The 15,425-nt window shown below is 43.4% G+C and overlaps 1 protein-coding gene across 1 annotated transcript in view; it reads right to left on the bottom strand.

The window, feature by feature from the left end:
- Positions 1-3,854: 3,854 nt before the first annotated feature.
- Positions 3,855-15,425, bottom strand: part of acsbg2 (acyl-CoA synthetase bubblegum family member 2) — a 43,972-nt gene continuing 32,401 nt past the window's right edge. The window contains exons 9-15 of the mRNA XM_056415012.1: positions 13,247-13,423; positions 12,402-12,583; positions 11,440-11,685; positions 11,141-11,358; positions 10,394-10,533; positions 9,111-9,218; positions 3,855-5,279 (exon numbers count right to left, since the gene is read on the bottom strand). Of these exons, the coding sequence (XP_056270987.1) occupies positions 5,085-5,279; positions 9,111-9,218; positions 10,394-10,533; positions 11,141-11,358; positions 11,440-11,685; positions 12,402-12,583; positions 13,247-13,423 (1,266 nt within the window). The 3' untranslated portion in view covers positions 3,855-5,084. The remainder of the gene's footprint in view (positions 5,280-9,110; positions 9,219-10,393; positions 10,534-11,140; positions 11,359-11,439; positions 11,686-12,401; positions 12,584-13,246; positions 13,424-15,425) is intronic.

The following is a 15,425-nucleotide window of genomic DNA, read 5'->3' as shown; positions in this document are numbered from 1 at the left end:
TGAAGCCTCGTATCCAGTATTGTCTTCATGGCGTCCGTCTTTAAGCCCTCTATAAGTTTTTTTAAAGACTATTTTTCCCACTGAATGTTTATTTTACTTTATTTTATTTTATTGTCTTGCTTCCTGAGTTTAGTTGCAAGAGGGCGCGTCAGGTGACCCGTAGCTACTCCGTGATTGGCAGTTTGAAGTAGTTTAACTGACGTTGAAGCGTTTGAGTCGCCGGGCAGATTACGAAGATGAGGAAAAAACCCAACTGGCGTTTCCTTACCTGAATATCTGAACTGTATCTCATGGGGGGCTGGGGGGGGGGGGGACCTCCTGAACCCAGAAGCCGGGTCACTGTAAACCACTTCAGACCACGAGACCTTCAGAGGGTTGCGCAACACCAGAGGCTATGAGCACAAAGCACCAGGTAGACTCACCTGCACCTCACAACCACCACGGCTTCTGATGACGTACGATCCCCTCAGCCAGCTGGCCACACGGATCAACGTTGATATTTTTAGTATTATTAGCATTTAATTACATGTAGTTTCAATTTAACTGCATTTAAATTGATCTTTATTTCTGGTGTCCAGATGTTTGTCGTCTGTAGAATAATTAAGATGTTAAAGTTAATTTAAAAAACTCTTTACAACACGTGTAACTCTACAGTTTAAGAGTTCCAACTCACTGAATATTAAGTTTTAATGTAAACAGGTTCCGCCCCCTTTGGTGAGTCGGTTTCTGGGACCTCCAGTAGAACCAGAGCGAGCTGGACCGGCTTCTTGATTCAGGCCCCTGTTGTGTTAGTTCCTGTGGCCCCTTCACACACACACACACACACACACACCGTGGTACCCCCCCCCCCCCCGTGTCTTTTCTTCTTCTGCCTGCCGACAGTGTTTTTATTATTATTCTGACGCCTTCGATAGCTTTAATACTTCTCTCTCTTTCCGTTGCCTGGCTCAGCGACGTACACACACACACACACATATACACACACACACACACACTCTCCTTCGGCCATCACTGTAAAAGCCGTCTGAGCACAAGAAGATGTGTCTCAAACTAAACAAACTGGATTCCTGCCACCTTATGTGCCCTGCAGTAACCCCGCCCCCCCTCTCCTCTGCCCCCCCCCCCAACCTCAGTTTCTCTGGGTGTGATGACTGAGAATGAACTTTGTGCGTCTGCGAGTGATTTTTAAAGAAGCCTTCCTGTCCTCGTCTCTGTGCATCCGTGTGGGAACTTTTTTAAGTCCTGGTTCATGAACTCTGACCTTTGACCTCGGCTCTCGTGGCCTTGGAGCCCTACTGTCTACCCCACAGTCGATGTTTTATTTATGGACCTCTGCACTTTTGGCTGTGATGACTTCAGTACTTAAGTAGTTACCTGAACTGTATTTTTAAGGATTTTTATACAATATTTACATGCAATACGATATGAAATTCATCTTTTTCTTTTTTTTGACAACCTTTTTTAAATTCTTTTATTTAATTGTCTTTTTCATTTTGGCTTGATTTGTCACTATTATTACATAAAACACACAAACCCGTTGGATCTGTTTTACGGTGAGAGACGTCCTCGTGTTTTATTCTGGAGGAACTGTGAGTTCTATTTTATTTGAAGTCTTTTCCCCAAACACAAAAAACAACAGAGGTGCATTGTGGGTCGTGAGTTCCTCGCTGCTCGGCTCGACCTACAAATGATCCAAATTATTTAAAAAACTAAAGATACAACAAATCAGAGCTCAAGCGTATCAGTTTTTCTCATTGATCTATTAAATACGTGAATTATTGGATACATTTTAGATACATTTCGCCGATATGAATCTGATAAATACCCCCCCCCCCCCCTAATTAAAAACAAACCTGGCTATCCAATCTGTGTTGATGGTAAATGTCCATCAAATAAATAAATTCCTCATTTTCTATTGACCCAGAACACAGATCTCTCTCTGGCTGTGCCTACATGTCCCAGAATGCATTGCTTGATGTATAAACACGACTCTCAGAACGTGAGTTGATTGAAGTTGAGGGCTTCATGTCCTCGTTGACACTGGACAGGAACTCATCAACACGTCGTGACTTCAGTCCTCCGCTGGTCCGACACACGTCTCAATATTTACCCTCGATTCATAATTTCGGATCAATATCCCGAGGATGTTGCGTCACTCGGTCACTGGATACAGGAAGTAGATTTCTTTTTTAAAGAACGAGAGATGAAGAAAACCTCGGCGGGCGTTTCTTTGCTCTTTACTCCATCGTGCCTCTACTGTGGCTCCACTGCAGCAACCGCTGAGGCTCATGGGTAATGTAGTACCAGCACGACGGCCCGAAACACAACTTCTTTTTTAAGTTGAAATAATTGAAACTGGTGGTTCTGATGGGAACCGCTGTAACAGTTACATTAGGGATTATTTTTGTTTTAATTTTTTTCATAAATTAAATCAAAAATAAACTCTACTGCAAATTGGGAAAAACTCTTCCGGTCCGTCTTCACTTTGCAGCTCGTCTGGTGGAGTGAACCATTTCAGCTCAGACTTTATTATATACATGTATAATACAGCAAAGGTAGAATATCTACTGTGTGGATCCTTAAGGGGGGGGGGGGGGTGTCTGTGACCGGCTACAGGGATGCCTGTATTTATAAAGGTTTGGTTTTTTTATTGTTTTAATTGAGGGAAAATGTCTGAAATGTGTTCCTTTTTTTATATATATATATATATATGTGGTCCAAGAAGAACAAACTGGATGAGCAGAACAATTTGGTATTTTATTTTTTTGTTTTTGTGGAAAATCAGAAACTTGGCGTAACACTGCCACCATGTGGCCAAATGACGCAAGTTGTTAAACGAGGACAAAACATTGTTATTTTAATGTTATTTTTTTATTTTTAAAAATCATATTATTAATAAAGTCATTAAGTACTGTTGTCCCCCGCGTGTGTCCGATTGTCATTGACTAGTGTGTGTGATATATGTGTGATATATATATATATATATGATTTATATTTATATACATGATATATATTTATATACATGATACATTTTTATTTATATGATATATATTTATATATCATGTATATATTTATATATATATATTTATATATCGTGTATATATTTATATACATGATATATATTTAGATATATATGATATACAGGACTGTCTCAGAAAATTAGAATATTGTGATAAAGTTCTTTATTTTCTGTAATGCAATTTTAAAAGAAAAATGTCATGCATTCTGGATTCATTACAAATCAACTGAAATATTGCAAGCCTTTTATTCTTTTAATATTGCTGATTATGGCTTACAGCTTAAGAAAACTCTAAAATCCTATCTCATAAAATTTTAATATTTCCTCAGACCAAGTAAAAAAAAAAAGATTTATAACAGCTGAGTGTTTGTCAAGGCTCAGGAAACCCTTGCAGGTGTTTCGAGTTAATTAGACAATTCAAGTGATTTGTTTAATACCCTACTAGTATACTTTTTCATGATATTCTAATATTTAGAGATAGGATATTTGAGTTTTCTTAAGCTGTAAGCCATAATCAGCAATATTAAAGAATAAAAGGCTTGCAATATTTCAGTTGATTTGTAATGAATCCAGAATGCATGACATTTTTGTTTTTTTAATTGCATTACAGAAAATAAAGAACTTTATCACAATATTCTAATTTTCTGAGACAGTCCTGTATATTTATATATCATGTATATATTTATATATCGTGTATATATTTATATATATGTTTATAAATATATTTATTTATATATTTATTTATATTTTGGTACTTCCGTAAACGATTATATTAATCCAGATGCATTTAACAGAAATAGAGTAAATAGAATAAACATAATAAACAATAACAGCATTCAGCAGCGTATTCAACTCTTTTATTCGTAGCTGATCAAACAGTCAAACATTCACGTCTCTGGACAGAAACAAACTTGTTTCTTCTCCTTCGTTCATATTTCACCCTGAAGGTCAAACGAGACTCTTTGAGGTCGGGTGAGGTCACCGTCATTCCCTTATTCAACGACACACACGTCAGAACTGTTTCATTTACCCTGAACTTTAAGTTACTCTGAGCCCACCTTCACGTTGCCCTGACGATGCGCCCGTAATATACACCTTTACTTCATTTACAATCGGCTCTGAGGACGACAAACTCTTTCACTTCCTTTTTTAACCCGTTTTCTCTGTTGAACGTCTTTAAGGGTTAAAGACCTCAAACGTTTACGTCATGTTTTACTTTTGTACATTTCCCATTCCAAGTAAGTCTTTTGAGTGCAAAACAATTATAATTCATGAGATTTTCAAAATAAAATGTGTGGAAAAGATGAATTGCACACAAAAAAGATGATAATAAACAAATGCATATTTACAATATTCCACAAAAAAATCACAGAAGGACTTTCAACAGTGACTTTACAATTACAAAAGACAATAGATAGATGTATAGATATAGATATATGGCTTCAATGATGTTTCACAGCATGAAAAACTAAAGTTATGAGGTGGATTTCAATAACTTTTCTAACTGAAACTACCAGAAATTGTTGTCTTTTTTTTTGTTGATAACCTTGTAAACAACAACAACAAAATGTTCTTTGAAACCGAGCTGACGGAGATGAGAAGAAAAACACCAAAAACACGTAAAATGCCCGAAAACATCTGCAGATATGATCGCTGTATTGCAAATGGAATCTTTTCTCAAGGTAATTCTTCATCTGGAGTTCACGTAAACTTTGGCAAACCAGAAATAAATAAAGAAAAACATGTTCAACAATTCTTAAAAAAAACATCCCATCGACTTTAAAAAAATGTAATTCCGTCTCGCGGCTCAAGAAAAGCAGTAACAAGAATAAAGCGCCGACGTCTCTCCGCCTCCAGCTGCCGATACTTCACGTGTCGGAAATCATCGTCCAGAGTCGACCGACTTATTGAACCGTCTTCAAAAATCATAAAGCTTTTTATTTTACGATATCTTATTTTCAAATGTAAACCGAGACAGAACGACGTAACTTAAGGCAGACGAACAAATGTACGAGATAAAAATGGCTGACCGAGGCGCGTCTGGAGGGGGAGGAGCTCTAGGCTCTTATTTTGGAGGCGGCGGGTTGTCGGGGGTCGTCGGGGTCGCCGACTCCTTGTAAAAGTTCTCGATCTGCTCCTTGTACATCTTCGCCACCACCGGCCTCTTCAGCTTCATCGTCGGGCCTGAGGAAGACGAGAGGAACGCTCGGTAAAGGCTCAGAACTCGCTTCACTCCTCGCGGTCGACTCGATGTCATCGACTCGCCACGACGGGCGGGTCCCAGGTTTGAGTTCAGATTTATTTATTATTATTTAAAACAGTATTTGTCCGACTGAATGAAACGATTAGGAAATTAATTGTCAACCATTTTGATTGTTTAACAGGTTTTTTTAACGAGTTTTAACACTTCAGGCCTCTAGATTATTACAAATATTACTTTTACGAGCCATGGACTCTTGGACCCTTGCATTCATGGAACCATGGAGTCATGGACCCTTGAAGTCATGGACCCATGTAGTCATGGACCCATGGAGTCATGGACCCATGGAGTCATGGACCCATGGAGTCATGGACCCATGGAGTCATGGACCCATGGAGTCATGGACCCATGTAGTCATGGACCCATGGAGTCATGGACCCATGGAGTCATGGACCCATGGAGTCATGGACCCATGGAGTCATGGACACCTGGAGTCATGGACACCTGGAGTCATGGACCCATATAGTCATGGACCCTCATGTGGAGTCATGGACCCATGGAGTCATGGACCCTTGGAGTCATGGAGTCATGGACACCTGGAGTCATGAACACCTGGAGTCATGGACACCTGGAGTCATGGAGTCATGAACACCTGGACTCATGGACACCTGGACTCATGGACACCTGGAGTCATGGAGTCATGGACACCTGGAGTCATGGACCCTTGTAGTCATGGACCCATGGACCCATGGACCCATGGAGTCATGGACCCTTGGAGTCATGGAGTCATGGACCCATGGAGTCATGGACCCATGGAGTCATGGACACCTGGAGTCATGGAGTCATGAACACCTGGAGTCATGGACACCTGGAGTCATGGACACCTGGAGTCATGGACACCTGGAGTCATGGACACCTGGAGTCATGGACACCTGGAGTCATGGACTCATGGAGTCATGGACCCTTGAAGTCATGGACCCATGGAGTCATGGACCCATGGAGTCATGGACCCATGAAGTCATGGACCCATGAAGTCATGGACCCATGGTCATGGACCCATGGAGTCATGGACCCTTGAAGTCATGGACCCTTGAAGTCATGGACCCATGGAGTCATGGACCCTTGAAGTCATGGACCCATGTAGTCATGGACCCATGGAGTCATGGACCCATATAGTCATGGACCCATGTAGTCATGGACCCATATAGTCATGGACCCATGGAGTCATGGACCCATATAGTAATGGACCCTTGAGTCATGGACCCAGTCATGGACCCATGGAGTCATGGACCCATGAGTCATGGACCCATGGAGTCATGGACCCATGTAGTCATGGACCCATGGAGTCATGGACCCATGGAGTCATGGACCCATGTAGTCATGGACCCATGGAGTCATGGACCCATGGAGTCATGGACCCATGTAGTCATAGACCCATGGAGTCATGGACCCTTGGAGTCATGGACCCATGGAGTCATGGACCCATGGAGTCATGGACCCATGTAGTCATGGACCCATGGAGTCATGGACCCTTGAAGTCATGGACCCATGTAGTCATGGACCCATGTAGTCATGGACCCTTGAAGTCATGGACCCATGGAGTCATGGACCCATGTAGTCATGGACCCATGGAGTCATGGACCCATGTAGTCATGGACCCATGTAGTCATGGACCCATGGAGTCATGGACCCATGGAGTCATGGACCCATGGAGTCATGGACCCATGTAGTCATGGACCCATATAGTCATGGACCCATGGAGTCATGGACCCATGTAGTCATGGACCCATGGAGTCATGGACCCTTGGAGTCATGGACCCATGGAGTCATGGACCCATGGAGTCATGGACCCATGGAGTCATGGACCCATGGAGTCATGGACCCATGTAGTCATGGACCCTTGAAGTCATGGACCCATGGAGTCATGGACCCTTGAAGTCATGGACCCATGGAGTCATGGACCCATGTAGTCATGGACCCATGGAGTCATGGACCCATGGAGTCATGGACCCTTGAAGTCATGGACCCATGGAGTCATGGACCCATGGAGTCATGGACCCATGGAGTCATGGACCCATGTAGTCATGGACCCATGGAGTCATGGACCCATGGAGTCATGGACCCATGGAGTCATGGACCCTTGAAGTCATGGACCCATGTAGTCATGGACCCTTGAAGTCATGGAGTCATGGACCCATGGAGTCATGGACCCTTGGAGTCATGGAGTCATGGACCCATGGAGTCATGGACCCTTGAAGTCATGGACCCATGGAGTCATGGACCCATGGAGTCATGGACCCATGGAGTCATGGACCCATGTAGTCATGGACCCATGGAGTCATGGACCCATGGAGTCATGGACCCTTGAAGTCATGGACCCATGGAGTCATGGACCCATATAGTCATGGACCCATGGAGTCATGGACCCATGTAGTCATGGACCCTTGAAGTCATGGACCCATGGAGTCATGGACCCATGTAGTCATGGACCCATATAGTCATGGACCCTTGAAGTCATGGACCCATGTAGTCATGGACCCTTGAAGTCATGGACCCATGTAGTCATGGACCCATATAGTCATGGACCCATATAGTCATGGACCCATGGAGTCATGGACCCTTGAAGTCATGGACCCATGGAGTCATGGACCCATGTAGTCATGGACCCATGTAGTCATGGACCCTTGAAGTCATGGACCCATGGAGTCATGGACCCATGTAGTCATGGACCCTTGAAGTCATGGACCCATGGAGTCATGGACCCTTGAAGTCATGGACCCATGTAGTCATGGACCCATGGAGTCATGGAGTCATGGACCCATGGAGTCATGGACCCATGGAGTCATGGACCCTTGAAGTCATGGACCCATGTAGTCATGGACCCATATAGTCATGGACCCTTGAAGTCATGGACCCATGTAGTCATGGACCCATATAGTCATGGACCCATGGAGTCATGGACCCATGTAGTCATGGACCCATGTAGTCATGGACCCATGGAGTCATGGACCCATGTAGTCATGGACCCATATAGTCATGGACCCTTGAAGTCATGGACCCATGTAGTCATGGACCCATATAGTCATGGACCCATGGAGTCATGGACCCATGGAGTCATGGACCCATGGAGTCATGGACCCTTGGAGTCATGGACCCATGGAGTCATGGACCCATGTAGTCATGGACCCATGGAGTCATGGACCCATGGAGTCATGGACCCATGGAGTCATGGACCCTTGAAGTCATGGACCCATGGAGTCATGGACCCATGGAGTCATGGACCCATGGAGTCATGGACCCATGTAGTCATGGACCCATATAGTCATGGACCCATATAGTCATGGACCCATGGAGTCATGGACCCATGTAGTCATGGACCCATGGAGTCATGGACCCATGGAGTCATGGACCCATGGAGTCATGGACCCATGAGTCATGGACCCATGGAGTCATGGACCCTTGGAGTCATGGACCAATATAGTCATGGACCCATGGAGTCATGGACCCTTGAAGTCATGGACCCGTGAAGTCATGGACCCATGTAGTCATGGACCCATGGAGTCATGGACCCATGGAGTCATGGACCCATGGGTCATGGACCCGTCATGGACCCTTGAGTCATGGACCCATGAAGTCATGGACCCATGGAGTCATGGACCCTTGAGTCATGGACCCTGAAGTCATGGACCCATGAAGTCATGGACCCATGGAGTCATGGACCCATGAAGTCATGGACCCATGAAGTCATGGACCCTGGAGTCATGGACCCTTCCGTCATGGACCCATGGAGTCCTGGACCTGGGAGAAGTCATGGTCCCTGGATACTTGGACCCATGCGTCTGGACCCTCAGTCATGGACCTTGGTGATCACTTTGGATGCGGAGGCTGGACCCATGACTCTGCAGATCTGGGCTCGTTGCTGCCCAACTTCCTGCAGAACTCGATGGCTTCTGGTGTCAGCTCGTCCTCTGAGTCGCCCGACTCTGGGTTTATCTGGCACTGGAGAGAAGAACACTACCTGCTACTCCATTTTGTACTCCCATTTGTTTATTTTATTTTATGTTACTATATGTGTATTATATGTTATATGTATATATGTTAGTATTATATGTATAGGTTGGTATATGTTTTAGCATATTGTATTGTATATGTATCTTGGATATTTAGTCAGGTCATTATATGTTATTACATGTAAACTATGTTCAGAGTACTTGTACAGAGTGTATGTCATGTTATGTTATATTATGTTTGCTATGTTATGCTATAGTAGTTGTTGTGTGGTGCCTTGTCCTAAGAATTTCAGTGCCCAGTCTGACCCTGTCATTCTGTGCATCTGACAATAAAAGACTTGTAACTTGTAACATCTCAAAAGTTGAATTATGGCACATCATTATTTATTTTATTTATATATGTATAAAATATAAATATATTTCTTTATATATATATTTATATTATATGTATGTATATATTTATATATATAATATATATTTATTTATATGCATATATATTATATTTATATAATATATAATATATATAATTTCTAGATATATAATATATATTATATATAATATATGTATAATCATTCTTGTCCATTCCATTCAAATCATTAATATATCTGGTCAGTTCCCCTGATGCCCTCTAGGTGGCAGCATCTGAAAAGAAACGTCTAAAAGCAAAACGCTTCACTTATCTTCTGCCCCTTGTTCGACAGTTAAGAGGAGATACATATCTCTCTGAGATGAGATCAGAGATATGATGAGATGTTTACAGAGTTCAGACGTTCTTCATCTCCATCGCATCTCTTCACGGTGTTCAACAGATCAATAAACAACACTGAACATGTGCACACACACTCTAGCATGTTCACTAAAGGTTCACTACACAATAGCTGAAGGTGGACATGAAATATAAGAGATGTAAACTTAGAGAACAACAGTTTTTAGAAAATTGCGAACACAATAAAAATGTTCTTTTAAATGTCAAAGGCGGATTTATAAAGTTAATTTTAAATGATCGATAATTAATGAGATCTTTATTAACATTTGAACTATCATTTCCCCGTCAATGACCTCAGACCTTCAATTAGAGCTTTATTAAGTTATTAGTTGATTCCTGAATCCTCGTGCTTTCCCTCCCCGTCCTGCCGTGACCCCGTGACCTCTGAGGATCGATACCTTGACGGTGAGCAGCATGGACAGAAACTTCCTCTTGTCTCCGATCAGCATGGCGTTGCTGATCAGCGGCACCGCCTCCTTCACGGCGTCCTCGGTGGGAACCGGAGGGATGTTCTCTCCTCCCGCCGTGATGATCAGCTCTGCAGGACGACATCACACGTAAAGTCACTTCGCTCGTCGCGATGAAGAGGAGCGCTCCTCGGCTTAAGAGAACAACAATGTCTCCAGGACACAAGTCACCTGTTGGAGGTTGTTATCTCACGAGGATAAGAACTGAAGAGTAATTCAAACCCCGAGTCCCGGGGCCTCGGGATCCAATGATTTAAAGTTTAACAATAATGAATGGAAAAGATGATAGACAAGGAGTTCACCTGAAGGCTCGCCCCATTGGCCGATTCAAACAACGCAGACGTTCTGTTTCGCTAAGCTAGCTTTTGTCAAAACTTCATATCCTGCCTTCAAAATAAAAGTAGCGCCTCAGGTTTCACCCGCATCCAGTTTAAGGATCATCTCTAAACAATAACATCTCGTTTATTCTCATGCAGCATAGAAATTATTACATTTGTCCCCACATACAAGTTAGAATAATAAAACAGTGTCTTCTGCTCATGCTTTACAATACATTCATGCAGAATATTCCTCATAATCCCCCCTTATCATTATGATGTCTTTATGTATTCATTTAAAACATAGCCTTTCTTATTTACATGAGCAAGAACAAATACGACCCGGTTCAGCTCCGCATACCTTTGATTCTCCCGGTGATGAAGAGGAACCCGCCCTCGTCGTGTTTGCCGAGGTCCCCGGAGTGCAGCCAGCCGTCGTCGTCCAGGGCCTCCTTCGTCCGCTCGGCCATGTTGAGGTACCCCATGAAGACGTGGCGGCCCCAGAAGCAGATCTCGCCGTTGCCCTCCTTGTCCGGGTTGTGCAGCTTCGTCTCGCAGCCCGGGATCTCTTTGCCGCAGCTTGCGGGGCGACGACAGACATTTATGAGTCGCCGACGTTCTTCGAGTCGGATGTCAAGAGTCAAAAGAAAGGATGTGTACCTGGTGAGCTTGAAGGCCTCGGGGGTGGAGATGGTGTGAGGCCCGCTGCTCTCGCTCATGCCGTACAGCTCGTACACGGGGATGTCCAGGCTGAGGAAGAACTCCAGGGTGTTTTTGGTGATGGGGGCGGCGCCCGTGTAGCACCGGCTGCAGCGGTCCAGGCCCAGGGCCTTGCGCACCTTTTTGAACACCAGCTTTTTGGCTAACTGGTAGCTGAGCGGCGTGCGGCCAGCGGCGGCTCCGCCTCTGAGGGGAGACGCCAACAAACGTCAATATCTCAACAGCGAATCCACGGATCGCCCCGAAGTGTTGCGCAGACATTCGTGACACCCGGACGATGGATCCTGTCAAGTTTGGTGAAGCTCTGACTCGTTCCTCTCGTGCCACAACGAGGTGAACATTTGTGATTGTAAGTGAAATATAGCAGCTATTTAGCATTTAGCTCAAAGCGCAACCTCACAGAGCTGCCCTCATGGATCTAGACTCTGGGGTCATGTCATGACCATAAAGCCACCTTCTGACAGATAATGAGACACCGTGTCATCATCACCTTAAAAAGAGAGAACCTAGGATGGATGAAGCGCGTCTCAATAAAACTGTAATTTAACTAGAATGGGCACTCGGTAGAGCGCATACCTTCACATATCACAAGATTGGTCATTGAATTATAAACATGTTGGCATTAGTTGCATGCCAATTGGATAAAAATTGGCCATGCTATGGTAAAAATAAGATTTTGACCTTTTCGTGACCTTGACCTTGACCTTTGACCCGATCGATCCCAAAATGTAATCAAATGGTCCCCGGATAATAAACAATCATCCCACCAAATTTCATGTGATTCGGTTTAATACTTTTTTAGTTATGCGAGTAACACTCATACAAATAAATAAATAAATACACGGCAATCAAAACATAACCTTTCGCATATTCAGTGCGAAGGTAATAACGCATCTACGTACTGGTTCATTTTGGTCAGATTGGTCTGCAGGCCGACGTCTTTGGCCCAGATGGCCAGTTTCCTGCGCACGGTGGAAGACTTGGCGCCGACGGACTTCATCTTCTCCTGCATCTTCTCCCAGACGCGCGGGACGCCCATGAAGGCCGTGGGGCGCACTTCCTTCAGCGTGGTCACCAGAGAGCCCTGACACACAGGATGGCGTCGGTCGTGAACGGCTCTCGTGTGACAGGAAAGGTTTAAATCTGACACCACAAACACTTCAGAGGAGCTTTTCATGTCTCCTGTATCACTCGTGTGGGTTTGAGGTGGTGATGGCGACATGAGAGAAGCCCGGAGACATGAGGAGCCGAGCGGACCGATGGCATCTTTCATGGAGAGATGATGCACATGATGAGTGCTCAAAGATCACAGATAATAACTCAATCAATCAATCCTTTCTGTTTTTTATGCCCCTAAACTATGAAATACTCCTGATCTTAGGCTGGAAAACTGAGATTACATTTAGCATCTTTTTTATTTTAAGATAATCATAATTTATCAGAATTATGTTTTTGTTTATTTTTTTCCTCTGATTTTTTTTTCAAAGATTTTTTTTATTTTTGTCAACATTTAACTTACTTGATTTCTGTGCAAAATATATTTTTCTTGAAGTGATTTGGGTTTTGTCTCTGCATGCAGGAGATATGCATATTCATTGTTTTTAACAAATATTTAAATCGAGACAAACTGCATGAATGATTTTAGTCTGCTGATGATTTCTAATCATTTTGTCTTATAAACATGTTTAAATGTTGTTCTCTGTTCACAGTGGGCCACATAGTGTGGTTCACCTCTGCTGGAGCTCACCTTCAGCGCGTCCGGCTGGGCGAAGTGGGTCGCCCCTCCGACCCTCATGGTGACCCACATGTCGACCATCTGGGCCGCGATGTGGCTGAGCGGCAGGTAGCTGACCACCTGCTCCTGAGAGCGAGTGGCGTCCTTCAGACCCACGTGGTGGCTGATGGAGAGCGCCGTCCACGTGATCTGAGGGCGAGGAGAGAGCGCCGCGTTCAACGGGACACCTTATTGTTTTATCCTTCATTCAAACAATGGGGAGAGTTTATGACGGTGCTTTATACCTCCTATAAGTGAATAAGATATGTGTATGAAAACTAGTTTTGTAATAACAGGACTACAGCCTTAATGAGTCTATGGTTTAACTGGACTACAGCCTTAATGAGTCTATGGTTTAACTGGACTACAGCCTTAATGAGTCTATGGTTCAACAGGACTACAGCCTTAATGAGTCTATGGTTCAACAGGACTACAGCCTTAATGAGTCTATGGTTTAACTGGACTACAGCCTTAATGAGTCTATGGTTTAACTGGACTACAGCCTTAATGAGTCTATGGTTTAACTGGACTACAGCCTTAATGAGTCCATGGTTTAACTGGACTACAGCCTTAATGAGTCTATGGTTTAACTGGACTACAGCCTTAATGAGTCTATGGTTTAACTGGACTACAGCCTTAATGAGTCTATGGTTCAACAGGACTACAGCCTTAATGAGTCTATGGTTCAACAGGACTACAGCCTTAATGAGTCCATGGTTTAACTGGACTACAGCCTTAATGAGTCTATGGTTTAACTGGACTACAGCCTTAATGAGTCCATGGTTTAACTGGACTACAGCCTTAATGAGTCTATGGTTTAACAGGACTACAGCCTTAATGAGTCCATGGTTTAACTGGACTACAGCCTTAATGAGTCTATGGTTCAACAGGACTACAGCCTTAATGAGTCCATGGTTTAACTGGACTACAGCCTTAATGAGTCCATGGTTTAACTGGACTACAGCCTTAATGAGTCTATGGTTTAACAGGACTACAGCCTTAATGAGTCCATGGTTTAACTGGACTACAGCCTTAATGAGTCTATGGTTTAACTGGACTACAGCCTTAATGAGTCTATGGTTTAACAGGACTACAGCCTTAATGAGTCTATGGTTTAACAGGACTACAGCCTTAATGAGTCCATGGTTTAACAGGACTACAGCCTTAATGAGTCCATGGTTTAACAGGACTACAGCCTTAATGAGTCTATGGTTTAACAGGACTACAGCCTTAATGAGTCCATGGTTTAACTGGACTACAGCCTTAATGAGTCTATGGTTTAACTGGACTACAGCCTTAATGAGTCCATGGTTTAACAGGACTACAGCCTTAATGAGTCTATGGTTTAACAGGACTACAGCCTTAATGAGTCTATGGTTTAACAGGACTACAGCCTTAATGAGTCTATGGTTTAACTGGACTACAGCCTTAATGAGTCCATGGTTTAACAGGACTACAGCCTTAATGAGTCCATGGTTTAACAGGACTACAGCCTTAATGAGTCCATGGTTTAACAGGACTACAGCCTTAATGAGTCTATGGTTTAACTGGACTACAGCCTTAATGAGTCTATGGTTTAACTGGACTACAGCCTTAATGAGTCTATGGTTTAACAGGACTACAGCCTTCATGAGTCTATGGTTTAACTGGAGTACAGCCTTAATGAGTCTATGGTTTAACTGGACTACAGCCTTAATGAGTCTATGGTTTAACTGGACTACAGCCTTAATGAGTCCATGGTTTAACAGGACTACAGCTTTAATGAGTCTATGGTTTAACAGGACTACAGCCTTAATGAGTCTATGGTTTAACTGGACTACAGCCTTAATGAGTCTATGGTTTAACTGGACTACAGCCTTAATGAGTCTATGGTTTAACTGGACTACAGCCTTAATGAGTCCATGGTTTAACTGGACTACAGCCTTAATGAGTCTATGGTTTAACTGGACTACAGCCTTAATGAGTCCATGGTTTAACTGGACTACAGCCTTAATGAGTCCATGGTTTAACAGGACTACAGCCTTAATGAGTCTATGGTTTAACTGGACTACAGCCTTAATGAGTCTATGGTTTAACTGGACTACAGCCTTAATGAGTCTATGGTTTAACTGGACTACAGCCTTAATGAGTCCATGGTTTAACTGGACTACAG

This window comes from Pseudoliparis swirei, chromosome 5 (genome assembly GCF_029220125.1).
Source record: "Pseudoliparis swirei isolate HS2019 ecotype Mariana Trench chromosome 5, NWPU_hadal_v1, whole genome shotgun sequence".
In the NCBI taxonomy this organism is placed as follows: domain Eukaryota; kingdom Metazoa; phylum Chordata; class Actinopteri; order Perciformes; family Liparidae; genus Pseudoliparis; species Pseudoliparis swirei.
The sequence above is the reverse complement of the archived record's forward strand: the minus strand, read 5'-3'. Positions and strand labels throughout refer to the sequence as shown.